The 26,022-nt window shown below is 41.8% G+C and overlaps 2 protein-coding genes across 3 annotated transcripts; one reads left to right on the top strand and one right to left on the bottom strand.

Annotated features, from left to right (window-relative positions):
* Positions 1 to 150: 150 nt before the first annotated feature.
* Positions 151 to 14,341, bottom strand: LOC115208741 (polycomb protein suz12-B). 2 transcript variants are annotated; one of them, XM_029777064.1, is made up of 17 exons: positions 14,096 to 14,341; positions 13,470 to 13,614; positions 13,078 to 13,124; positions 8,975 to 9,039; positions 8,485 to 8,553; positions 8,145 to 8,194; positions 7,898 to 7,983; positions 7,538 to 7,772; positions 6,921 to 7,026; positions 6,567 to 6,672; positions 6,111 to 6,288; positions 5,589 to 5,677; positions 5,202 to 5,345; positions 3,364 to 3,521; positions 2,840 to 3,038; positions 2,419 to 2,519; positions 151 to 2,092 (listed from the first exon to the last, which is right to left on the bottom strand). In XM_029777064.1, exons 2-17 carry the CDS (start codon positions 13,597 to 13,599, stop codon positions 1,765 to 1,767), a joined length of 2,091 nt encoding a protein of 696 aa, XP_029632924.1. In that variant the 5' UTR covers positions 13,600 to 13,614; positions 14,096 to 14,341; the 3' UTR covers positions 151 to 1,764. The 2 variants fall into 2 exon arrangements, with proteins under 2 accessions (XP_029632924.1, XP_029632923.1); XM_029777063.1 differs by lacking the exon at positions 14,096 to 14,341 and having other exon boundaries at positions 2,440 to 2,519; positions 13,470 to 13,644.
* Positions 14,342 to 14,491: 150 nt separating this feature from the next.
* Positions 14,492 to 24,779, top strand: utp6 (UTP6 small subunit processome component). Its single transcript, XM_029777065.1, has 19 exons — positions 14,492 to 15,070; positions 15,162 to 15,246; positions 15,342 to 15,383; positions 16,353 to 16,445; positions 16,565 to 16,612; positions 16,709 to 16,772; positions 17,227 to 17,345; positions 17,527 to 17,604; positions 17,684 to 17,765; positions 17,905 to 17,986; positions 18,077 to 18,252; positions 21,177 to 21,256; positions 21,419 to 21,496; positions 21,634 to 21,813; positions 22,815 to 22,895; positions 23,242 to 23,351; positions 23,556 to 23,622; positions 23,911 to 23,983; positions 24,308 to 24,779. The coding sequence occupies exons 1-19, from the start codon at positions 14,979 to 14,981 to the stop codon at positions 24,460 to 24,462; spliced, it is 1,785 nt and encodes a 594-aa protein (XP_029632925.1). The 5' UTR covers positions 14,492 to 14,978; the 3' UTR covers positions 24,463 to 24,779.
* Positions 24,780 to 26,022: the final 1,243 nt, after the last annotated feature.

The raw sequence follows: 26,022 nt of genomic DNA, 5'->3' as shown, positions 1-26,022 counted from the left end.
ATTTGAGTACTACGTCATGAATATTTGGTCCCGCCCCTAGGAACTGGAGTTACAAAACCTTTGGTAGTTGGCTAATCTACATTTTCTGAACATATTAAAATGTTATATATTTTTAATGAATGTTGATATCAGTTGAATAAAGAAAACTGACAAGGTCAAATGTATTTTATTTTAAATATAAAATCCCCATATCCAAAGTTTATAACATAGTTCACGACTTCAACGGTGGCTTGACAATATGGTGAATTGATAGTTTTTTTCTACCCTTATATCCAGCCGATCAAAAACGTGCATAAAGGTACAAGGAAGTAAAAGACTGGTCCATGGAGTTGAGGGAAAAGGTGTTCAACAAAGCACCAAAACTACTGCTTTTGTTCAATTTGTGCATTCACACAACGCAAAAACACAGCTAAGGCTTATACACCACTTGTCATTTAACGTTTGAAATGATGCAGCAAAAAAAAAAAAAAAATGTACGCAGAACTGAGACTTACTGAAAATCACCCCCTTTGGCATTTAAACAGAGCCTAATAGTAGGATAGACACATAAACTAGGACCCATTTCCAATTAACAAACAGCATATTGCCTTCGAAGAAAAATCCTACATGTCCATAATCAGTGATAATCAGGTTCACAATGGGATATAGCTAGATATTGACATTATTACAATGTATACAAAGTGTCTTTAAGGAGTGTTGTCCAACACTTCCTATCTCACCCGTTTATGAAGATAAATGAACATCAAAAACAGCTTGAGTTCCCGATGTCCCTCAAACCTAGTTAACCATAATACAGGTTCCAGCATGTCATAAAACGTCCATAGGTTGTAGTCCTGTTATCTGGGGTGTATTCATTAGTGCACACAGTAGCAAACCGTGGCAAAACATTTTGCAACAAAAACAAGAATTTCCTATTGGACAAATGCAGGTAGGTCCTGCCCCTTTTTGTCCCGTTTGCTTCCACTTGGTTCCTAGTGAACACACCCCTGTAGAAGAGCTAGGCAGTCTACATAAAAGGATGAGTGTGCTGGCAGTTTGTGGTTCATCTTGGCTTAATATCCTCAAGCTATGGATGCAGAGAGTAATCCGGTCGTGTGGAAAAATAGTCCACTGATCCTCCATTACTCAAGATAGTATCAACAGAAACATGAGAAACAACATACATCAAATCAAAACAAATAAAATCCTGATAAGGATTCAGGGGATTCAAGACAGACGGGGTGAATCTGACAATTGATGCAGTTGCGCAGAATAAAATAAAAATGGTGATTCAACTCAAGTTTAACACAATTCACTAATACAAATTATTACCAAGTGCTAAAACAATAGTCAACTAAAAGGATCATGAGAGCCAAACAGACAGGGTTATGGAATACAGATCATCAGGAGTGACAATGTTACCAATATGCATGACTTACTGTATATCCACTCAATACAGTTTCTGATTACAACGTGATAACAAAGGCAGTCAAAGCATGATTACAATACCTTTCAAGTGATTCCCCCAGTTTCTTCACACCCCCGAAACCACCAAGAATCACTAAAACTGGCTCACGGTGCATAATGACTTGGTAAAACCTCACATTATAGTGAGTCTTCATATGCCTGTGTTGTGTGTGTAGCTATATTTGTATGTCTTGAGTCAATACAAGACAATCCTCCATTGACATCTTCCTCCCACCTAGCTAAGCACCAAGGGTGACAGTTATAACAATGAAAATGAATGGGTCGGATCGACTGCTGCCACCAAATGCCATCAGTTCATCAGTCAGTCACGGAGCTTTTTGTCCTCTTGCCGTGCTTGGTCCCACCACCCCCGCCAGAGCTGCAGGCGATTGCGGTGCCATTGCAGGCGCCCTCCATGAGGGCCCGGTCAGCCTGGTCGTCCGCCCCGACGTCGGGCAGCTCCTCCTGGATGTGGCGGAGGCGGGACATGGCGCGGTCAATGGTGGCCACAGAGACCAGGTTGAAGTCGTGCATGCTGACCAGGTGCAGCAGAAAGTTACGGCAGAGGTTGCGGCGGGCGATGTAGGCGCCGCACTTCTCCACGAACTGCATGCTGGCCTGGTTCATCTGGTTGTCGGCTATGAAGCTAGATACGGACAGGAAACAGAACACAACGGGAGGAAACGAGGTTAGAATGCTGATTTACTAGAGAGAATGAGTCAGATTAAGGACAACTTTTTAAATACATTATGCTATTTTATTTGTATCACGTTAGATGTAAACTCTCAAAGTGTCATGGTTTTATGTGGATTTCTAAATTACAGTAACATAAAGATGACTATTTTTATCCTTACTTAGACACCATTTATAGCACATGTTAAGAGGTAAACTCTTCAAGGTGATGTGGCTGTATGTGTATTTCTAAGATATCTACTATAGTGCCGTAAAAGGCTAGTGATTAGAGATACATACCCACAGCTTTTAGGTACATACCCATGCTTCATGACGTGCAGGTTCCACAGCTTCATCACCTCCTTCTCGCCCTCGTTGACGTCTGTGAACTCATCCAATTGCTGTGGGTGGAACACTCAGAAATTAGTCTACCAACACAACCAGAAGGCTTGTTTCAGTATATGGAAGCAAAGCACAGCTGTAGTTCAAGCCGACACTCATTTCTGTTGGCTTCATATAGGGTGTAATCCTATCTTGAGATGCAGAAATTTCATACATTGATATCAATGGGATACTCATTTGACATGCATCTATCTAAAGATAGGATATGGGCCATTCTGTATAAACATCCGACAGTCATTGTTATGTTTTTAATTCTCTTCTGTTCTACTCCATTGTACATAATCTCGGTCTGAGTGACAGTGTGAGCAGAGGGACTGACCGTGGCCGTCTTCTCTCTCAGCCACTCAGGGTCTCTCTCGTCCTCGCTGTCCACGTCCATCTCCTGGGGTCTGAGGGGCATGCAGCTGTCACTGTGGAAGTACAGGCGGTTGTGTCCGCTCACGTAGGTCCTCTGCTGCTCCAGCTCTCCATCCTCAGACTCCAGGAACTCTGACAGGCTGGGCTTCGTCCGCTTGGGCCTACAAGACAGGAGCAATGCATTAGGGGTCAGAGGCTGTGGTTAGGTTAGGTACACACACGCAGGCAAGCTAGTGGACAAATAGTACACATTCTCAGCTAGCTATCCAAGTGAGGATATATGAAACATGTTAGCCAATCAAAATTGCAGTTTTAGTTTTTAAGCATACAGCAAATACAAAAACCCTTTCACATGATTACCCAGTAGGCTGAACATAACCAAGTGAATCTTTTTATTTCAGTGCTTTGATTCTGACATGCAATCCTTGCTACGGGTTGACTGAGGGTGAGAGCCAGTGAGATGAAGACAGAAGACGCCTTCTTTACCTGCACACCAGTACGTGTGTCACAGCAGTCCTCTTGACGGGGCCGTTGCGGCTGAAAGCGAAGCCGGGCTGGCTGTGGATGTCCTGGGGGTTGCCCACGTAGGAGCCGTCATAGCACTCATTGATGGACACGTCTATCCTAGCACCTTTAGGGTGAGGCTGGAGACACAGGGAGACATCAATTCAATTCACTATTTCTCAAACCCTCAACATTCTTAACAACTCAAATATTCAGCATACAGTATGCCAGGTACTTGGTAGTAGATGGCTTTAAAATCTCTTTGCTTTTAACAGTTTTATTTTTTTTACCTGTATAAGGTTCATCAAAAGATCAAATTAGCATAAGTTAGTTACAATTTTAAAATCATTACAATACATTCATTACACAATTCACAACACACTAAGTGTGTTCCCTCAAGCCCATACTCCACTATCACATATCTAGAACACAAAATCCATGTGTATGTGTGTGTATGTTATCATGTGTGTGTATATGCACGTGTATGTGCCTATGTTTGTGTTGCTTCACAGTCCTCGCTGTTCCATAAGGTGTATTTTTTAAATATTTTTATTTTTTTCTGATTCTACTGCTTGCATCAGTTACTTGGTGTGGAATAGAGCCATGACTACATGGAACTCTATGTAGTACTGTGCACATCCCATAGTCTGTTTTGGACTTGGGGACTGTGAAGAGAGCTCTGGTGGCATGTCTTGTGGGGTACGAATGGGTGTCTGAGCTGTGTGCTAGTCATTTAAACAGACAGCTCGGTGCTTTCAACATGTCAAAACCTCTCACAAATACAACTAGTGACGAAGTCAATCTCTCCTCCGCTTTGAGCCAGGAGAGATTGACATGCACATTATTAATGTTTGCTCTCTGTGTACATCCAAGGGCCAGCCGTGCTGCCCTGTCCTGAACCAATTGTGATTTTCCTAAGTCCCTCATTGTGGCACCTGACCACATGACTGAACAGTAGTCCAGGTGCGACAAAACTAGAGCCTGTAGGAACTGCCTTGCTGATAGTGCTGTTAAGAATGCAGAGCAGCGCTTTATTATGGACAGACTTATCCCCATCTTAGATACTGTTGTATGAATATGTTTTGACCATGACCGTTTACAATCCAGGGTTACTCCAAGCAGTTTTGTCACATCAACCTGCTCAATTTCCAGATTATTTACTACAAGATTTAGTTGAGGTTTAGGGTTTAGTGAACAATGCTATTCGTTTTTGAAATATTTAGGACTAACTTATTCCTTGCCACCCATTCTGAAACTAACCGCAGCTCTTTGTTAAGTGCTGCAGTCATTTCAGTTGCTGTAGTAACTGACATGTATAGTGTTGAGTCATCCGCATACATAGACACACTGGCTGGCATGTCGTTAGTAAAGATTGAAAAATATAAGGGGGCTAGACAGCTGCCCTGGGGAATTCCTGATTCTACCTGGATCATGTTGGAGAGGCTTCCATTAAAGGACATCTCTGTGTTCTGTTAGACAGCTAACTCTTTATCCACAATATAGCAGGGGTTCTAAAGCCATAACACAAGTTTTTCCAGCAGCAGACTATGATCGATAATGTCAAAAGCCAAACTGAAGTCGAATAAAACAGCCCCCACAATCTTTTAATCATCAGTCATTTGTATAAGTGCTGTGCTTGTTGAATGTCCTTCCATATAAGCGTGCTGAAATAGGAAAACGTTCAAACATAGGAATCCTGTACACACACACACACACACACACACACACACACACACACACACACACACACACACACACACACACACACACACACACACACACACACACACACACACACACACAAAGCCCTAGTCTCTCACCACGTAATTGAAAATGAAGCGGCTGTGGGACTGTTTGAGGTGTTTCAGCAGGCTGTAAAGCTTCCTACAGTTCAAGGTGCACCAGGGACAGTGGAGGTCGTCTCTAGCCTCCGTCTGCTGCCGCGTGTTGTTGTTGTACAGGAACTGCCATGGGACAAAAAGATGTTAGTTCATTACTGGTATATTAATAACTGAACCATTCTGAGTGATGCTCAAACAAGATTTTGTTTTACATTTAAGTATATTACGCTACTCTTCCCCTGTACTTAGAGGTGTATCATTATAATCATAACCAGGCGTGTGCTACACATTAGTGATGGATGAGGCGAGTTTCCCCCTTACTATGTAAAGCGATGTGATACATTTGATATTGGTGCATAAACAGACCTGGTAAAATATACGCAGTTTCTGCCTGGGTTCACACAGGATCTGTTCTCTTTTCATCTGGATCTCTGTGCTGACAGATGCCTTCACAGCTACAACAGGGAGAGGAGGGATAAATGAAGGAGTCAGAGGTTATTAGACAGCACAAACCATTTTTTGGGACATTATGTCGGTCTGGTCAATTTTATTATAAAGTTAAAGTCATAGTATATTTATGGTTCTAGTATTGGTTAGATGGTGACCAAGGCTGCGTTTACACAGGCAGCCCAATTCTGATTCCCCCCCAACTAATTGGCCTTTTGACCAATCACATCAGATCGGATTGGTCAAAACACCAATGAATGAAAAAATTATCAGAATTGGGCTGCCTGTGTAAACCCAGCCTTAGATACACACATTTTGAGTCAAGGCAAGAGAACAGTATACTGAAATTGGTGTGAGTGAATCTAAATGGGAGGTTACAATGTGTTGTTCCTTTTGGGTAAAAACCAAGTAAGTTGCTATTGAGTGTGTTGTGTCTCTTACCCAGGGGGGCAGATTTGAGTGTGCTGGGCCTGCTCTCCATGGGGCTGGAGCCGTCAGAGTTGCGTGTGGCCAGGGGCTTGGCCACAGGGGCTGTGGACTTGTCGCTGGCGTCACCTGTCCAGCGCAGAGTGAACTGCAGCGTGGGTCCCTGAGAGAACGTCTCGAACGGTGGCAGCCTCTGTGGGAGCAGAGCCGGAAACATTGTCTCACTACCATCATACAAACATTTCCATGTGGAGTGTCCTACTGATAGTATAGTTGTCGTCCCCAAACCTGGTGCTGGAGAGCTACTGGTTGGGCAAGCTGTTGTTTCAGCTCTGCACAACAACACCGGATTCAATTAATCAAGTTCTTATCAAGACTGATTAGTGTAATTAAAATCTGGTGTTTTTAGTGCTGGCCTGAAACCAAAGCCTGCTAGGTTGGCGCACACACACATGCCTTTGGCACACTCACCTTCCCATCCAGAATGGTTTCCCATGTGGCTCTTTTCTTGCTGACAGGGCAGTCCTCCATCCCTTGCATGGACACTTCATACTCCCCATCCAGCAGCTGCAATCTCCTGCACATGACAGAGGTCCCTTATTAACTATACGCTCTGAGTAATGCATTTAACAATGAGTGTGAACAGCTATAGAATATATGTGGTCATGGTTTTAATTAAAAAATAGGGGAGTTTATAGCACCTTAAAAAGCCACTCACAAGCGGCTAAATATCCTTGAGGTCAAAGTGCAGCAGCAACTTGGTAATGACAGTTGCCACCTGGGGATAAATGACTACCATTTTGCCATATATGGTATGTTGTTTACCTGTTCTTGTCAAAGACGGTCATCTGTGCAACAAAGGTCTCTGTGGTCTCTCCGTCTTCTCTGTGGGCAGAGCTTCTCTTCTTTCTGCTGGGCACCTCTGTCACATCTGAACATGTAAAGACACCAAACAAAGAAAAACGAGACATTTGCCTCATGAAAATAATGCCACATCATTAAAACAAAATGGTCGCCATATTCATATATAGATATACATATATATATATATATATATATATATATAGATATATATATATATATATATATTTATATATAAATAAATAAAGGTTTGGACACACCTACTCAGTTAAAATAGAGAAAAACCCTTGACTATTTTCTACACTGTACACTGTATAATAATAGTGAAGACATCAGAACTATGAAATAACACATGGAATCATGTAGTAACCAGAGAAGTGTTAAACAAATCAGAATATATTTTATATTCTTAAAAGTAGCCACCCGTTGCCTTGATGACATCTTTGCACTCTTGGCATTCTCTCAACTACCTTCATGAGGTAGTGTCCCTACAACTAATCTGTTTTCTCTCCAAACAAACACAGACGTTTGATTTTAGTAAGTCATCCAACATCTCCGAGGGTGTTTTAGCAACTACTTGCCTATGTTCTCGTTGGCCTCGCCGTTCACAAGGCCGTTCATGTCCCTCCTCCCGGTGCGTAAGACCCTGAACAGGAGCGAGTAGGACTTGACCATGTGGCTGTTGCTGGGCTCAAACTCATTACTGGACACCAGCAGGGAGGGCAGGGAGCCGGGCTTGGTTTGGTTGCTGCAGTCAGGATTCAAAGGCACTTGCTTTTTACCTGTAGGCACTTGTTTCACCGGGCAGCTGACATCCTATGGAAAGCAATGTTAAAAGGAGAAAAGTTAGGATTTAGCTAGGAGGTGAGTTAGGAGTTTGGTTTATAAACAATTTCACTTGATTGAGACAATGTGAGAGAGAAACGAAGCCTTGTTTTTACCTTTCGTTTTTTATGGCAGACTTTGACAAGTAGCACCTCTAGAGAGACCGAGCTCTGTTCGTTTTCTGAATTCTGAGATGGCTTTTCTGTGAGGGAGAAAGTGAGAGAGAAAAAAAAAGTGTGTCTTATGTTTCATCCTTTTGTCTCTTTCGTTTTTGTACAAATATCACACCAACACATTGGTATAAGGCATACAAATACATTGCATTTGAACATGGTGCAAACAGGAGAGTATTGACGGGCATACCATCCTTATGGAAGAATCCAGTGAAGGTAAGCTGCAGGTGTGAGGACAAGCTAGAAGAAAAAGCAGTAATACACAATCAGAAAAGATGCAGAGCTGTGGTAACACTCTCAGGCACAAGTCACATATAAGGCTCCCCGCCCTTCCCACTGTTTCTCTCCTACTTGTCAGTCTCCGCCTCTGATTAACTTACTGTCTAAATAAAGTGAAAACACCTCAAATAAAATACATTTAAAGAAAACTATAACTATACGGCTCAAGACTTTCTAAGTTACGATAAGCATGCGTGAACCATTAAAACGTATAATACGTCTTATAATATGTTACGTCTCCTAACTCTTACCTGTGAGATTCCTGCTCTCCCTTCATCTTCTCAACTCTGAGCAGCATGTCATCCACCTTGAACGTTTTCCTGAGCACACAAGTTCAAGCACAGCACAAATTAGGACCTTAGAAGCGGCTTTAACTTTGATGAGATAAAAAAAAAAAGTACAGTAGGACCTCAAAGATATGAACATGTCGGGAATGGAGGTCCATAAAATGGCTGTCCGTAACTTTGAAATTATCTTGATAACCGCATCTACCTTTATAGAAAATATAGATAGCGTATTTACACGTGTAAGCAAGGTGTACGCTTGTGTGTAGCCCACATAAGTTTGCTTTTGCATTTAATACATGTCCCGTTTTGATATTGACCGTTTGGTTAACGTCCAGTCTGTAAGTTTGAGGTTCTTATCTTTGAGGTTCTACTTTATACCATCTCTGATTAATGTCTTACTACCATATAAAAATCATCTGATCCCTTTCAGATCAATCAGAGAACAATATGTTACCTTTTGGCATTTGTTCGAGTGTTTCTGTGGGTCATGAAGGTAAGAGTCCTGTGCAAGAATATAGGCTAAAATGGAAGCATTTGGAGGTTAATCATTAATACACCAGACATTGTGAAAATGAGAAAGAAAATAAAATGACACGTATATATCTATTATTATATATACAGTGCCTTCAGAAAGTATTCACACCCCTTGACCTTTTCCACATTTTGTTGTATTACAAAATGGGTTTAAAATGGATAAAAAAAATTGTCAACAATTTACACAAAATACTATAATGTCAGAGTGGAAGAAAAATTCTAATAAAATAATCACATTTATGGAAAATAAAACACTAATATATTTTGAAGAGATAAGTATTCAACCCCTTGAGTCAATACATGTTACAATCACAGCAATTACAACTATGAGTCTTTCTGGGTAAGTCTATTACATTTGTTTTATTCAATTCAGTCTGGTATGAGAATGGTAGCCCCTATCTACAAAAGCAGGGTGTCTGCGGAAAGCTGAGTATCTTGGCTATTGACCTGTGCCTTAAAATCTTTGGTGTGGCCTACTACCATATATGGGCATACGAATGTATAAGGGCAGGCCAAGCCGATGACCTAATTTCAAGATGGCTGCTACCTACATTGCAGTTAGCATAAACAAAATAAACACGGAATACGTCTATACACACCAAAAGCAGGGACTCCACAGATCATGGGGATGTCTTATTTTTCTGCCTGTTTTTTAATACATTTTTTATATTTAACCTTTATTTAACTAGACAAGTCAGTTAAGAACAAATTCTTATTTACAATGATGGCCTAGGAACAGTGGGCTAACTGCCTTGTTCAGGGGCAGAACGACAGATTTTTACCTTGTCAGCTCAGGGATTCGATCTAGCAGCAACCTTTCGGTATCTAGCCCAACGCTCTAACCAATAGGCTACCTGCCGCGCCACGAGAGTAAAAATGTCTATTTTTGTTATCGTCTTTCATATTAGTTCACTGTTTGCTGTTCTAAGTTTCATCCTTGTAACTTTGGAGGCCACTAAACTCTCATGACCATTGTTTTTGTGGTTCTCACCTCTGCCTTTGTCTCCAAAGTGTTACTGTTTGCATTGTGTGTGTGTGTGTGTGTGTGTGCTTCACATCTTCTATTTCGCGTCACTGTACAGATAAAGGCTTGTTGTTTTTACTTCGTTTTTTGTCGTTTTGTAAACTTAGTCAACTGTAATTCTGTGTGTCTTACAACAATATTTTCCTTTATTTTATTTATCACAGAATGGAGGATGCAGACGATTTAGATGATGCCATTTGCGAGCCACCTCTCCCCAGCAAGCGCCCCCCACTGCTATGTCAATCACCCAGTCTGATGGTTCTACATCCCCCACTGCTATGTCAATCACCCCGTCTGATGGTTCTACATCCCCCACTGCTATGTCAATCACCCCGTCTGATGGTTCTACATCCCCCACTGCTATGTCAATCATCCCGTCTGATGGTTCTACATCCCCCACTGCTATGTCAATCATCCCGTCTGATGGTTCTACATCCCCCACTGCTATGTCAATCACCCCATCTGATGGTTCTACATCCCCCACTGCTATGTCAATCACCCCGTCTGATGGTTCTACATCCCCAACTGCTATGCCAATCACCCCGTCTGATGGTTCTACATCCCCCACTGCTATGTCAATCACCCCGTCTGATGGTTCTACATCCCCCACTGCTATGTCAATCACCCCGTCTGATGGTTCTACATCCACGTTTCATAGACCTCTTGAAAAAGAAAATAAGGGCTTGTGGCACCATTCGTCCTAACAGAATCGGTTTCCCCAAGACCAAGGTAAACGACATGACAAAGACAGTGGAGAGGGGGACCATACGTTGGATCAGGAATAACAAGCTACTTTTTGTGACATGGAAGGACACTAGGGAAGTAACCATGCTCACCACAAAGCATAAGGCATTCAATAACAACCATGTCTCAAGGAGGGTGAAAAGGGAAGATTGTCCCCATTCCTGTGAAGGACTACAGTGCCAGCATGGGGGGTGTCAACCTATCTGATGCTCTGATAGGCTACTACCAGGTCCTCCACAAGACCAGGAAGTGGTATAAGATTTTAAACCACTTTGTGGACATTGCTACAGTAAATGCCTTCATTCTCCACAAGCAGATGTCCAAAGCAAAAAAGGTCAACCCCTCTCTCCCAGTTGGCCTTCCGAGAGCAGCTGGTGTTGGAAATGGCTGAATTGGGGGCCCAACGCAACCATCACAAGACACCCCCACTCAAGGTGAGCGCCACTATCCAACACACATGCAAAAAGACAAAAGGAAGAACTGCAAGCATTGCACAAAACACAGGGGGGGAAAGGGTGAAATGCCAGGTCTTCTGCTCGAAATAACAGTTCGCTTTTTGTTTCCTGGCAGAGAGGGACTGCTTCAAAGACTATCACGACACAGACAAGCTATGCTGAAAGTGAAATCTAATCATCTACACCTGGGATGTAAAACAAACACAAATGCAATTTGTAAATAGCTCAGCTTATTTCTATTTTTGCACCCTTTTTAGTGAAGGACATGTGTAACCAACTTTGTGTTTGATAAGACATTTTTATATATTTTTTAATGTATATCTGTTGCTTTTATATTGTTTTTGTAAACAGTTCATTTGTATGTGGGACCAATACATTGGATATGCCTAGGCTAAACATTCAGGCACTTTTGAGTGGTTGAAAAAAACACTTGGATATCCCCTGTATGTCCTCCGACACCACCACAATGTTTGAGAGAGGTTGGTGTTGTAGAAACTTTGTTTATATAGTGAAAAATAACTTTTAGGCACATCCATGTGCAATTACCACATTCTGACAATTTGGAGAGGTTGAAAGGACACTTGAATGTACCCTGGATACTACATAACACCACCAATGTTTGAGTGAGGTTGATATAGTATAAATTATTTTTATACTGAACAAATAGCATTTTGGGATTGCAAATATGTAATAGCACTGGAATGATCTAATTTACAGACATATGCCACTTTGAAGAAGTTTAGGGACACTTGGAAACATCCCGTGACCACACTTACTAAAACATCTGCCAATTTCTAGTTGTTAGGCCTATCATTACCATTTTTTTCTGATACTGTTCACATTTTGTAGGAGCCATCTGATGTGTTTCCAGCTCTGGGCATCAATAATTATCTTATTGATAAAAGATTACTTTCAAAATATTTGTATTTTCATTTTGTGTGTGCTTGATCTTGTGTATTCTGAACTATGTAACTCCTATCTTCTGATCATTTCCTCAATCTCCCAGATGTCTTCTTTCCAAATATAGCAATTATTGGCATGTCAGTATCATGTAATTACACATGATTAGCAGTTCCTTTTGGGTATGTCTTTTTAGGCGGCAATCAACATTTTGCCTTTACATCTAAGAGGTTAAACTCTGGAACTGTTTTAAAGTCCCCATTGGCCTCATGGTGAAATCCCTGAGCGGTTTCCTTACTCTCCGGCAAATGAGTTAGAAAGGACGCCTGTATATTTGTAGTGACAATGTATTGAAACACCATCCAAAGTGTAATTAATAACTTCACTATGCCCAAAGGGATATTCAATGTCTGATTTTTTCTTCATCTACCAATAGGTGCCGTTCGTTGCGAGGCATTGGAAAACCTTCCTGGTCTTTGTGGTTGAATATGTGCTTGAAATTCACTGCTTGACTGAGCTGAGGGACCTTACAGATAATTATATGCATAGGGTAGTCATTCAAAAATCACAATAAACACCACTATTGCACACAGAGTTATTCCATGCAATTTATTATCTGACCTGTTAAGCAATGTCTTAGTCTTGCCATAACAATGGGGTTGAATACTTATTGACTCAAGACATTTCAGCTTTTCATTTTCATTTTTTTGTTAACATTTCTAAAAACATAATTCCACTTTGACATTTTGGATTATTTTACGTAGACAAGTGACACACAATCTAAATGTAATCCAATTCAGACTAACAACAAAATAATGAACATTTCAAGGAGTGTGAATAGTTTCTGAAGGCACTGTACATTATGCATATATGTATATTATGGATGTAATATTTTCTTACTGCAATCAGGTTCCTTGTGCGGAGAAATCTGTAGATTTGAGTTGGCTCTGCAAATACATCATAACAATAATCATAGCCTGCTCAATCATTTTATTTTTTATGATTTTAGTAAGAATTGAATAGAATTGTGGTATGAATGTATTCACAGAGCTGTATAGTAATTGCAGAGCCGCACAGATATATATACTATGCATGTTATGGTTCCAGGCCCACTTTCTAATCAAATTTAGTCAGAGATAGGCCTCATATTAGTCAGTGTCTTTGATATTAGTTGTGAGAAAAGTAGACAACAGTAACAAAATCCAAATTATACGCTATTGGTTATTTTCAAAGATTTCCACCTGGCTTAAAATCGTTACTTCCTGGTATAAGTAAAAACTCATGCAACTCACTTTCAAAGGCCTGTAGAAACAACTCATGGTCTGCTTGAATCTGCTCCATCTTCGGCTTCTTCACCGTGGTCATTACAGTTGTCGATGCCGGGTAGACGGCGCCGTTTGCTTTACAACTGGTCCCACTCATGACTTCACCTGAATGCTGTAGATGGTGCATCCATGCAGATGAAACAAACATTATTATGGTCCTTTTCAAAACAAAGGAAGCATAATCATATCAGCTAACGTTAGTTGGGTTAGCAAGCTAGCTAACCTACTTTAGTATTGGCTTTGTATAACATTATATTTTTCCATTTCAACATCCCATAAGATTATGAAAGATCATAGCTAACTACACACATATTTTTGTAAGAAATATAGAGATAAACACATTAGCTAGCTACCGTAATTTGTCTCAAATTCCAGCATCTGGATTTTTGTTAGCTAGTTAGCCAGTAAGGCTAACTAGCTAGCATAAACAAATGGTCAAAATGTCCTACATTATAACTAGATAGCTAGTAAACGTGTGGGAGTGATATTCGAAACGGGTAAAACACAAAAGTATGCTTTGCTATCTGACTGTACAACACTGAAGCTAACCTTGTTAGCATTAGCTAAGATTAGCTAGCCAGCTAGAGACTCACCAACACAGGCAACCCATGAAATTAGCAAGGAAGCAAACTGCTGCTAGCTAAACTAGCATAGTGGGTTAACGAGAAGAAATCCCAAATGTTGCGGTCCAGTATTCCCTCCAACGATTCACACAAAGTCGACTAGTAAAGTACATCCATCATATTTACATAAAAATAATAGATGATGTTATTGATTATATGAAAAACATTAAAACTTCAGATGAGCTACACGTTATGCTAAAATCGTGTGGTCTTTACTGGACATCTAGAAATACTTCTCATCCAATAGAAATTCGAATATGGAATTTGAGACTTGTGATTGGGCAGACACAACTGTAAGTGACACCATCATGTTCGGTGGAAGAGGCAAATTGCCGCTCGCTTTCTCTTGCTTTTCAACGATTTTGCGGGAAATCTTTCCACCAACCGGGCATGATTCGTGAAGCTTGTTTACTTTTCTGCCTAGCCGTTTGCATATTTCTGGTGCCAATTATAAATCAATACACTTGTTGCAGAAACAGTTGTTGCCAAATATTCTCAGTTCTGAACTTGTGCAAACCAGAAAACTGATGATAGGAAATGTACTGTCTATGTTATAGATTTTTATGGTGAATGTAAATGCCGACCATTATCAGTTACACATGTTTATAATGCATGGTCGAATAATAAAAACCAATGCTAAGTTTTTCGCTTGTCAAGCGGTAATTTATTGTAAATGCACATGTTTTTGCACGGACTAAGTTGAAGCACGGAACCGGAAGTACAGCAATCACAACTTCCACACGTGTGAAAAATGCTTTTGGGCTAATTTAGTTCACTATTCTTGTTTTTACGGAATACTTTAATAACATTTACAACAGAAGGCAGTCAAAATTAAAGCACCAAGTAAGTGACGATGGCTGAGATAGTCCAACAGCGGATCGAGAATCGAATCCCAGAGTTGGAACAGTTGGAGAGAGTGGGACTGTTCAGCAAAAAAGAAGTCAAGTAAGATTAAAAACACTCTAGCTTAGCTAACTAGCAATGTTGGCAAAAATCTTTGAAGTTATATTAAATCCGATTAATCTCCCAATTACAGATCCATGCTAAAAAGGGTGACAGCTTTAGAATACAAACTGCATCGATTGATCATAACCAAAGTTGACTTCATTGCATACATTCAGGTGAGTGCCAAATACCAGTGAATACAGCTAGAAAATGTGAGTATGGGCAATCAAAAACAAGTATGTATTAATCTGTTATTTCTTTGTTATTTCAGTATGAAATCAATGTATTAGAGCTGATAAAGAAGAGAAGATCAGTAAGTTTTGAATCTCATATGTAATTATTATATACATGAAGGATTTGTTTCATTGGTTCATTTCATTTTGTAGGCTACACATTCGCAGCTACAAGTTGAATTGTGGTATAGGCCTACAAATAAAAAATAACAATTAGATTAACAAAACAATGAAAGTGATGTTGATGAAGCCAGCATCGGAGAGTTCCGGCGTGTGCCAGCTCATGGCAGAGACTGGTGCTTCTGGCAACCCACCGGTGTGATAGTGATGCATTTAATTTGGCTCGCTGGCCATAATGTTGTCCTCAGCCTATCTGTAGCCTTCCTGTGATGCCAGGTGATGGAGTTGGCTTGGTGGCCCTGATGTCGTCCTCAGCTCAACCTCTCTGTAGCCTGGACTTGTGCACCCACTTGGGTGATGTCTCTGCAGTTACTATGGCACAAAAAGCTCACCACACATCAATCCAGAGCAGTAGTCATCCTCACTACGAACACTCTGCCATTTCCACAATGCAGTCAGGTCTTATAAGGCAGGACTTAATATAAGCCTAGTTGTCTGTTTCCGAGGTCGGACAGGCAATGTTCCACTTTTTAATTTAAATAGAATCCGGTGCTGAGTCTGCGTCTTTTAAATGCAAACGTTAGTCGGCAGCTAGCTATCTAGCTAGCCTAAACAAGCAGACTTGCCATCACTCATGGGTAAAAACAACCAGATATATATCCAATCAACAATCAATGACTTATATAAAAAAAAAAACACACAAATTAAAATCTAAAATATGTACAAAATATATAGAGCTCTCTGTTTGGCGGCCTTACAGCACCATGGCAACGACAGAATCCACTAATAATAATATCCACTTTCAGCATCATGCTAGAGTTTACAACCAATGAATGCCTGCAAATCCATTTCAAGTTCTATGAACTATGGAAATATTTAATATCTGTATCAGGAGTTCATATTTGTTCCTCATCATGTTTCATTTTTAGCGCATCGGCTATCAGTTCAAAAGAGAGGAGATAGAGTTTTCCATCATCTCGAGGATCAACAGCATTTTCAGAAGGGCCACAACTAAATGGAAGGTACTGTACAAGCCCTATATGACATAGCTATTAGCTACGGGATGTTGAATATATCAAACAGCGCTATGCAGAACGCACCAAAGAAGTCAATGGACAAACAAGATCTCCTCTTTTTGCAGGATGATGTGCAGTTGTGGCTCTCTCACATTGCTTTCTGTAAGAAATGGGTAAGTTTAAGTTATCTTGGGTTCTTTACTGATAAACGTTGAATAAATGTTGTGTTCTGGTGCTGAAACGATTATTTTTGTTATCTCCTCCAATAGAACACAAAGGTTCAACTCGGCAAGGTGTTCTCCTCCATGCTTGCCATTCATCCTGAGAAACCAGGTAGATTCATCATCATTATACTATGGTGACATACCACGTCAATGGCATATGTCCTTGTAATATACACTGAGTATACCAAACATTAGGAACGCATTCAGTTGCACCCCCTTTTGCCCTCACAACAGCCTCAATTCGTGGGGGCATGGACTCTACAAGGTGTCGAAAGCGTTCCACAGAGATGCTGGCCCATGTTGACTCCAATGCTTCCCACAGTTGTTTCATGTTGGTTACCATATGCATTTATCCAAAGCGACTTAGTCATGTGTGCATACATTTTATGTATGGGTACTCCTGGGAATCAAACCCACTGCCCTGGTGTTAAAAGCGGCGTGCTCTACCAACTGAGCTGCAAAGGACCACTATCTACACTACACACGGTCCTATCATTGCTCCAGTTGTTTGAGTGGATGACAGCCTAGTCAGCAGAATCATTGATCGCCTCTCCTTTCTCCAGCCCTCTGGATCATGGCTGCCAAGAGCGAGCTGGAGGACAGAAACTCGTCAGAGAGCGCCAGACACCTGTTCCTGCGGGCCCTGCGCTTCCACCCGGAAAGCAAGAAGGTCTACCAAGAGGTACGGAGTGGCATTTGATTTTCAATGAATTGAAGAATTACCATATTTGGCTCGAAGCTGAGATGCTATGGAAATCTAAGTGCTGTGGTAGCAAACCCTGAATGCACACAAAAGCCTAAATGTAGCAGGACCACTGTTAAAACCCCCAGGATGATTGATACCCGTGTCTCTACCTGAACAGTACTTCCGTATGGAGCTGTTGCACGCTGAGAAACTGAGAAAGCAACAGAAGGAGCTGGCGCAGGCTGAGATAGACATGGTGAGTACACATACACACACACACACCTTTTTGAGTTTCTTTTTGTTCTGGGTCACTGATTGTCCTCTTCACTCTACAGGGAGAGTACGAGTTCTCCCCTGAGATCATGAGTGGCAAACTGGCCGAGGTGGTGTACAGAGATGCTACTGGGAAAATCCAAGGTGAGCTGTTTTCCATCGCATTGTATTTGTTCTATGCCATTTGTATTGCCTAACAGTCATCCGCATGTCTACTTTGGTTATTAAGAGAGTAGAGACAGTGTTTTAGAGATGTTAATGGATTTCTCTGTGCTGTCCACAGGAGCTGATTTCATCCTGTCTCTTTTGACCATCGCCGCCATCTTTGACTTCACTAAAGAACTACAGGACACCATTATACAAGAGTAAGGCTCCATTTTTGGGTTGCTGATCTCTGTATTCATTTTTCAACGTGACACAACACACACTGACCATGCTGAATGTCCTGGCCCCAGCCTGCAGAGCAAATACACAGACGACTCGCTGACGTGGGACTTCATGGCCAAGCGGGAGCTGGGGGCGACGGTGGGGGAGGAGCTTCAGTCAGCCAAGGGGCGGGCCTCTGACATCGCCAGGAGAGAGGAGCGCTGCTGCCAGGTCTACGAGGAGGGCCTCAACAGCCTCAACACAGGTACGTACACACAACAAACAGAAATGCCCACATCAACACAGGTTAGACAGAAACACATCACATTACAAACACACAGGTAAGACACAACACGAAACTTAACACAGGTAGACATAACATAATGCGAATAAAGACCTCAACACAGATAGACACGATGCAATGAGTACACAACTCAACACAAGTGACGTGTTGGATGAAGTGTAACGGAGGAGGTTCGAGGACCACGCTCGTGATGGGTAACCTTGCCTGAGACCTGAAAAGTTGCATTTGCTTCCCAAACCTAGGTGGGCTAATGCCGTCCTCTGGGGTCCAGGAGACACTGCTTCGAATCATGTTGGTCACAAACGACTAGGGATGGGCATTTTACTTTTTTTTTTACTGTTCGAGAACTCGCGTTCGTTTTTTCCCTGGTACTCGAATATTCAAATAAAAACAAATATTTTTAGAACACAAGGGCTGCACTGGAAATGTTATTTTGCATTTGTCTATATGCCAACACTGCGCAGCAATGCCTAATTTATCATACAGATAAATCCTAATTGTTAATTGCCCCATATATATGTTCAGCCAATAAAAAACAAGTGTCATTTTAAGATGTTGAAACCGCAATATCAACTGGTTATATTATATTGTGGAACACAATGTTAAAAAAGGCAGTAACCTCAGCGGTGGCGCTTGCTTGTAGAAGCCCTCAGTTAGGAATCAAAAACCTGTCTTGGCGTAGTCCAAAGTAAATAAATATGAACTGAAATTGCCCCATATCTATTCAGTCAATAAAAAAACAAGCCATTTGAGAATCATTCATTGAAACAGTAATGAGCTGGGTTAACTGCTCTGCTCTGGCAGGATCTCAGTGGCGCTTTTCACTGACAGTAGATGTGGTGCGAGATTGCTGCTGCTTGTCCCCCTCCGAGAATGTTTCTTTGCGCTTGATAAGCATATGATTTCTCATGGCGATAGTTGTGCCATGATAGGAGAGCTTGATATTTGCATTGCAAACTACTCAATATACTTCCAACCCTTACTGCTTTTGGTCGCCATGCTGATAGTGCCCATTTCACACTGTGTGCCTGAACCCCTCCCAGCCAATCAGAAGCATTTGCCATCAAATATTTGCCATTTATATTTTTAAATCTTAAATAAAAAGTTGTATTGTGATAGTTAACCCCGCTCTCTCAATATAACACATTTTAATATTGAAAAGTTCTGAAGTAAATTAGACAAATATAGTTTTACCGTATTTGAAGAAGAAAAAAAATCTGGTTGAAGATCGCGTTTTGACGTCTGTTTGTGTACTCGATTACACATGCCCATCTCTACAAACAACCATGATTGTTTTCCCTCTGTAAATGATGAGTAGGGCTGCGGCAGTCATTACATCTTGTCAGACGGTAACTGGCATGCCACCTGGCGGTTAATTAACAAACCCGTTTAGCGTCTCCAGGCCTCCGCATACCAAGCCGCTGATATGTCCCTATTGGAACAAAATCCAACTAAGAACACTTTCACTCCACGCATCAACCACTGTTTGAGGAGCATCCTCTTGCTGCGTGACGGGGTCATATTCCGCTCAAACCGGATGCCATGATGTCTCCAAACCTGTTGTTTCCTGCTGTTACCCAGTGCTTAAAAAAAGTGAAATCTGTTCAGAAACATCAATAATCATGTTTTCACAACAGAACATATTTAATTCAACTGCTGACAGCTCCTCTCTCTGCTCGCTGGAGAAAGGAATGAAGGAGAGAGGAGGAAATGGAAACGCACGGTGGTGAAATAGTCTGTAGCTAAAGGTAATAGTAATTATAAAAATCAGAAAAATGCCATATTATTAGGTTATTCAAAATCCTAATAATATATACTCTGTAAGCCGCCCTGCACAATCAACGAACCAACACATGGCCTGGGCCAGTGTTACCCAACTCTGGTCCTCCAGTACTCCCAACAGGTACACATTTGTATTGTAACCCTGGACAAGCACACCTGAGTCAGCTAACCATCGAGCCCTCAATGGGTTGAATATGGTGTTTGTCCATGTGTACTGTTGGGGTTACACAAGGACCAGGCTTGGAGGAACACTGGCCTAGGCCGATACGTTCTCTCCCAGACTGATGGGGAGAGAGTTATGGAGCGTAGCATAAGGTAACCAGTCCATCCAGTAAGCATAATACTGCAGTCCACACTCAAAGGGGATTGCTAGAGTTTGTAGCCTACACCAATTATGTACCAAGTACATCTTAAAATCATTATTTTAAAAAAAATGTTTTAATATAATTTGTTTTTCTGCTGTGCTTAATATGCAGTAGGCTATGTATTGTATCACTTTTTTTCAGGCTTTTTTTTCAGGCTTGGGCTCATATATAGGTCTTAAATGCTTTGAATGAATCATCACCTTAGAAAGCGCTGTCCCTTTTCGTTGTTTGGCTTTGAAACAAGATCCACAACGACCATGTTTTCCACTCTGTTTCAACCTGTTGTTGAACTTCTTCAAATTGATCGATCATAGTGAGGTCAAACAATGTCGCCTACATTTGCATTCATGTCAGAGTGATTAGAGGGACAATAAAGCGCTGAGTAGCAAGCCATTAGCTTTCTGACATCGTTAGCGAGTTGGGTACTACCAACGCATCGGCGCCTACCATCAGTTGGTAGAGCATGGTGTTTGCAACACCAGCATGGTGTGTGCAACGGCCAGGGTTGTGGGTTCAATTCCCACAGGGGGCCAGTACAAAAAAAAATGCATGAAATGTATGCTACTGTAAGTCGCTCTGGATAAGAGCGTCTGCTAAATGACTAAAATCTAAAAAAAAAAAAAAAATAGGAGAGTACCGTGACTCAACTTTCATGTGGAATTTGACTGTGGTCATGACTCATGACTGCCAGTCACGGCAACAACCCTAGTGATGAGTGGTCTCTCTGCTGTGTTCCAGAGGCCATGTGGGCGTGCTACGTGTCCTTCTGCCTGGAGAGGTTCAAGAGGAAAACCAACGTCCAGCAGCTGAAGGAGAAGGTTACATTTCAAATCATCACAATAATTGCCGATGAGCACTTTTTAGTGAAGAATATTGATGGATTGATGATCTAGTGTTAATGACGAGTATATTAGTGAAATTAGTGTCGGGTTTTTGTAAGACTGAAATCTGGCCTTTGTGTGTGTGTTGGCATCCCTCAGAGGCAGGAGAGGCTGCTGGCAGTGCTTCAGCGTGCCCACGACTCCTCACTGCTGAAGGAGGACTTCTACAAGAACTGGGTAAAAAGATTTCTTATGGCAAGAGTAAATCTAGGACAGCAAGTGTGTAAACATACAGCATAGCAACCAATGGGATACATGAGGTTCACAACATGTAACGGTTTCCTGTGCGTGTGTCCCTCCATCGGTCTGTTCAGCTGCAGGTCTTACTCTCATCAGGAGACTCGGAGCAGACCGCTGCGGTTGCCATGGCAGCCACCCAGCGCTACAGACAATCTGTGGACGTGTGGTACCTGGCCCTGCAGACGATGGTGCATCTGGGGAGTGGCGCCACAGGCAAGCTATTCCAGGACGCCCTGACACACGTGAATCCCAAGGTACGCACACACACACACGGTCACTAAGGGCTGCTGTGAAAGTGGGGCAGCTCCAATTCTGTCCCAGATCATTTCCTACAGCATATTAACTTCCTCAAATGACTGCTACTCCCTTCTAGAAACCAGTTCCAATATGACTGGAAGGGCACAATTCAATCAAACCCACAGTGCAGTATTTACGTGGTAGTTCCTTTTCCCATGGTCAAATGACATGACAGACAATCTGACAGAATGGCTTCAGGTACTGTTAAACCCCATTACTAATACCAGGTAGACTTTCCTTACAGGTAAATTCTTCAGGTACTGTAAAAACCTAGAACTAATGCCAGGTACCAGGACTTTGTTGATTTCACGTTCGTAGACGTTGAACTGACATCTGTGCCCAGTGGGTAGTATGTAGTAGAGCTGGGATGATAAACCGATCACTATCGCAGGCATTTTGCTGATATCGTCATGATAAGTAGCCTACTCTAGAGAAATGAAATAAGTTTGCTAATATGGGTGATTGTTTATGGGGCAATAGATGGCTACAATCAAACTAGTAGAAGTAGTTTAAAACAACTGGTGCACATTATTAACGTATCCTTTTATTGTTATTGCATCAGTTCAGGCAATCTATTGCAATATGGATCTTGTAGCTAGTCTTTCATTGTTATGACGGGTGTTGTGCAATATAAGGGGCGGCTAACGAGAAGGGTCTGACTGTGTGAGGGGGCGTATGGTCACCCTCCAGTTCGTTATTTAATTATGTAGTCACAAAGACATTGTTGATCCGGGGTGTGAGTTGAGACATAATATAGGCCCAATGGGATTGTCTCTGGAATGTAAAAAAAAAACATTTTGACAAAGATTTTTGGGAAAAGGAGTATCTTACAAAAATGTTTGGAGCATCAGAGTACTTACCGGTAACAATTTTCCGGCCCTGCAACCCATGAAAATATTCTATATGTAAAAGAAGCATCTTACTTGATGTTAACCACCCTGGTCTTGTCTGTTGACAGTTGAGTTTGCCCCTGTGGCAGCTGCAGGTGGAGTGGAGCATGACATCACAGAGCCCAGAGGAAACTGAGGCCCTGTTTCAGGTACAGAACCAAGCCCAACCTCTCAAATTGCATTAGTTTATTTTAATACAATACCTGTTTAAACTTGTGATAATTTAAAGCTCTGTCCAGACAGTGCTTTTTCTGGTTCTATGTCATTCTTAGCCTCCATTGTGTCATAGTGCAAAAGCAGTAGTGCCTCATAGGCTGCGTTTACATGGGCAGCCCAATTCTGATCTTTTGACCAATCACATCAGATCTTTTTCAGAGCTGATCTGATTGGTCAAAAAGACCAATTTGTGTAAACCCAGCCATATTTCCCTACATACAATGTTGTCTGGTTGGATGAGAATTAGTTGTAACGGTTCATTTTTTCCTCTGCTCTCAGAGAGGTCTGCTGTCTGTGGTGCCTGCTGTTTCCATGGAGATAAAGGAGAAGTACCTTGACTGGTCCTACAGGGCCGGAGGCTACAAGAAAGCCAGGAAGACCTTCACAAGGTACTGAATATTAATAGTACTATTAGAATATTAATTTCTCACCAGTTCTGCATTGTAAAGGCAATCATTATACTGATGATTCTAATTCACAGTAGTTATTTTGTACAACAAGGTATCCTCGTTTAGATGACGACTTATTAATACGCATTTAAGTTCAGCATTTTGTAGAAGAAAAACTAAGTTGGACCTTTTCTTATTTTCCAGTTTGCATGAGAGCCGGCCCTTCTCCAAGGCCTTTTTCACCAGAATGATCCAGATAGAGAAAGATCAAGTGAGTGAGTCGAGTCACAATGTATGGGGGAAACGAGAACACATGTCCATGCTCTAACAAATGTATGTCTCAACCAACCAAAGCATCGTCTCAAACTAGCCTGTTGTTCCAATATTGCCACATATTGTTGTGGCTTTATGTACAAAATGTTGTATCGAGGGATTACCTATTCACTGTTAGGATTTTGTTCCCAGATCTGTTCCCAGATTTGTTTGTCCTGTATAGCCAACTCCTATGGTCGTTGTCAAGGCTGGTGTACTAACTGGAATGATGTGACTGTTCTTTTAGGTGACTCCCAAGATGAGCAACCTGAGGGACTTCTATGAGAGAGCCCTGAGGGAATTCGGCTCCACAGATGATGGTGAGATTCTGAAAAACGCATTCAAAGCAGCCCATTTCAAATAAGTCCCACATGGATTATTGCATGTCAGTTGCTACACTAACAACTAAAAAACTTCCAATAGGCCAGTAGAAGAACGAACAAGACATACATGGTTGGAACTACAGGGTTTGCAGGCTTTTATTCCAGCCCAACATTAACACACCTGATTCAACAGCAACTTTGGTTAGCTGATTGAGGTGTTTTAGTACGGCATGAATACAAACCTTTACTTCCGTGTAGTTTTCTGGGATAAAGTAAGTTGAGATGATTCACTCAGGACTGTATATGGTTTTTTCCCTCCAGATCTGTGGCTGGAGTACATCAGAGAGGAGCTTGGGCCCAGCGGCCATCCAGAAAACTGTGGGAAGATCCACTGGAGAGCCATGAAGCTGCTGGAGGGGGAGAGTGTGGAGAGATTCACTGCCCAGTACACCCTGCTGCAGACTGGACACATCTAGAACACACCTGACCCCTCCACATCATCCTAATGGTTAAGGATAGGGTAGATCTGTGGTTAAGGGCAGCTACCTAGAGACGGGGATAACAAGCTGTTCTGTTTATATGACGAGTTCAATTTGTACTTTACATTTCCTTGCATTTTGTATACGACGTGGTGTTTCCATGCTAGTTTACAACTTGAATCATTTCTTTGTGAAGGTAGTTATGTTCATGTACACATCAGTAAGAATAACGTTTGAATTTACAAAACATTTATTATGTATTTACAAAACATTAACTTTGTCGCTGTTAAGTTGAAATAAAGCCATGAACAGTCTCCTTTGTCAGGGTATTTCTACAGTGTTCCGTCTGTAGGTCAATATCACACATCGTAGCACATGGGATTATCATTATTCCGTTTTAATAACCAGTGTGTCACATGACTACTTACATACATGAGAGTTATGACCCTGTCCCTGAACGACCCCTGACTTGCTTACTGAGATTGGAGCCTAGGGATGGCAGTATGTCCACTGACCAACCAGTGCTTTGTGAAACCTTTTCTTGATTACAGAGTCAACAGATCTAGTTCTACACAAGACATTTATCTGCAGTCAGAACATTGCACTCTCCTGATCCTTAGTACCATTACAGTGCATTTGGAAAGTATTCAGACCCCTTGACTTTTTCCACATTTTGTTAGGTTACAGCCTTATCCTAAAATGTAAATAGTTTTACCCCCTCAATCTACACATTACCCCATAATGACAAATCAAAAAACAGGTTTTCAGAAATTGCTATTTTATGCAAAATAAAAGTGAAATATCACATTTACATAAGTATTCAGACCCTTTACTCAGCACTTTGAACGATTGGCAGCGATTACCGCCTCGAGTCTTCTTGGGTATGACGGTACAAGCTTGGCACACCTGTATTTGGGAAGTTTCTCCCATTCTTCTCTGCAGATCCTCTCAAGCTCGGTCAGGTTGGATGGGGAGCATTGCTGCACAGCTATTTTCAGGTCTCTCCAGAGATGTTTGATTGGGTTCAAGTCCGGGTTCTGGCTGGGCCACTCAAGGACATTGAGACTTGTCCTGAAGCCTGTGTTGTCCCGAAGCCTGCGTTGTCTTGGCTGTGTGCTTAGGGTCTTCGTCCTGTTGGAAGGTGAACCTTCACCCCAGTCTGAGGTCCTGAGCAGGTTTTTATCAAGGATCTCTCTGTACTTTGCTCTGTTCATCTTTGCCTTGATCCTGACTAGTCTCCCAGTCCCTGCCGCTGAAAAACATCCCCACAGCATGATGCTGCCACCAACATGCTTCACCGTAGGAATGGTTCCAGGTTTCCTCCAGACGTGACGCTTAGCATTCAGACTGGAGAATTTTGTTTCTCATGGTCTGAGAGATTTTGGGTGCCATTTGGCAAACTCCAAGTGGGCTGTCCTGTGCCTTTTTTTACTGAGGAGTGGCTTCCGTCTGGCCACTCTACCATAAAGGCCTGATTAGTGCTGCTGTTCCTCCACAGAGGAACTATGAAGCTCTGTCAGAGTGACCATCGGGTTCTTGGTCACCTCCCTGACCAAG

The sequence above is a fragment of the Salmo trutta genome, chromosome 14 (assembly GCF_901001165.1).
Source record: "Salmo trutta chromosome 14, fSalTru1.1, whole genome shotgun sequence".
In the NCBI taxonomy this organism is placed as follows: Eukaryota; Metazoa; Chordata; class Actinopteri; order Salmoniformes; family Salmonidae; genus Salmo; species Salmo trutta.
Note: the sequence above shows the minus strand (reverse complement) of the source record. Positions and strands in the feature narration are given on the sequence as shown.

Bases quoted from the DNA above. Each gene is read 5' to 3' on its own strand.
- LOC115208741 (XM_029777063.1), bottom strand. From the start codon at position 13,629: ATGCACCATCTACAGCATTCAGGTGAAGTCATGAGTGGGACCAGTTGT. The intron at 6,673-6,920 runs GTAAACAACATA...TGTCATGTGCAG, and splicing joins ACCGTCTTTGACAAGAACAG to GAGATTGCAGCTGCTGGATG. The intron at 3,522-5,201 runs GTGAGAGACTAG...CTGTGTCTCCAG, and splicing joins GCTTCATTTTCAATTACGTG to CCTCACCCTAAAGGTGCTAG.
- utp6 (XM_029777065.1), top strand. From the start codon at position 14,979: ATGGCTGAGATAGTCCAACAGCGGATCGAGAATCGAATCCCAGAGTTG. The intron at 15,247-15,341 runs GTGAGTGCCAAA...TTGTTATTTCAG, and splicing joins ACTTCATTGCATACATTCAG to TATGAAATCAATGTATTAGA. The intron at 16,446-16,564 runs GTACTGTACAAG...CTCTTTTTGCAG, and splicing joins GGGCCACAACTAAATGGAAG to GATGATGTGCAGTTGTGGCT.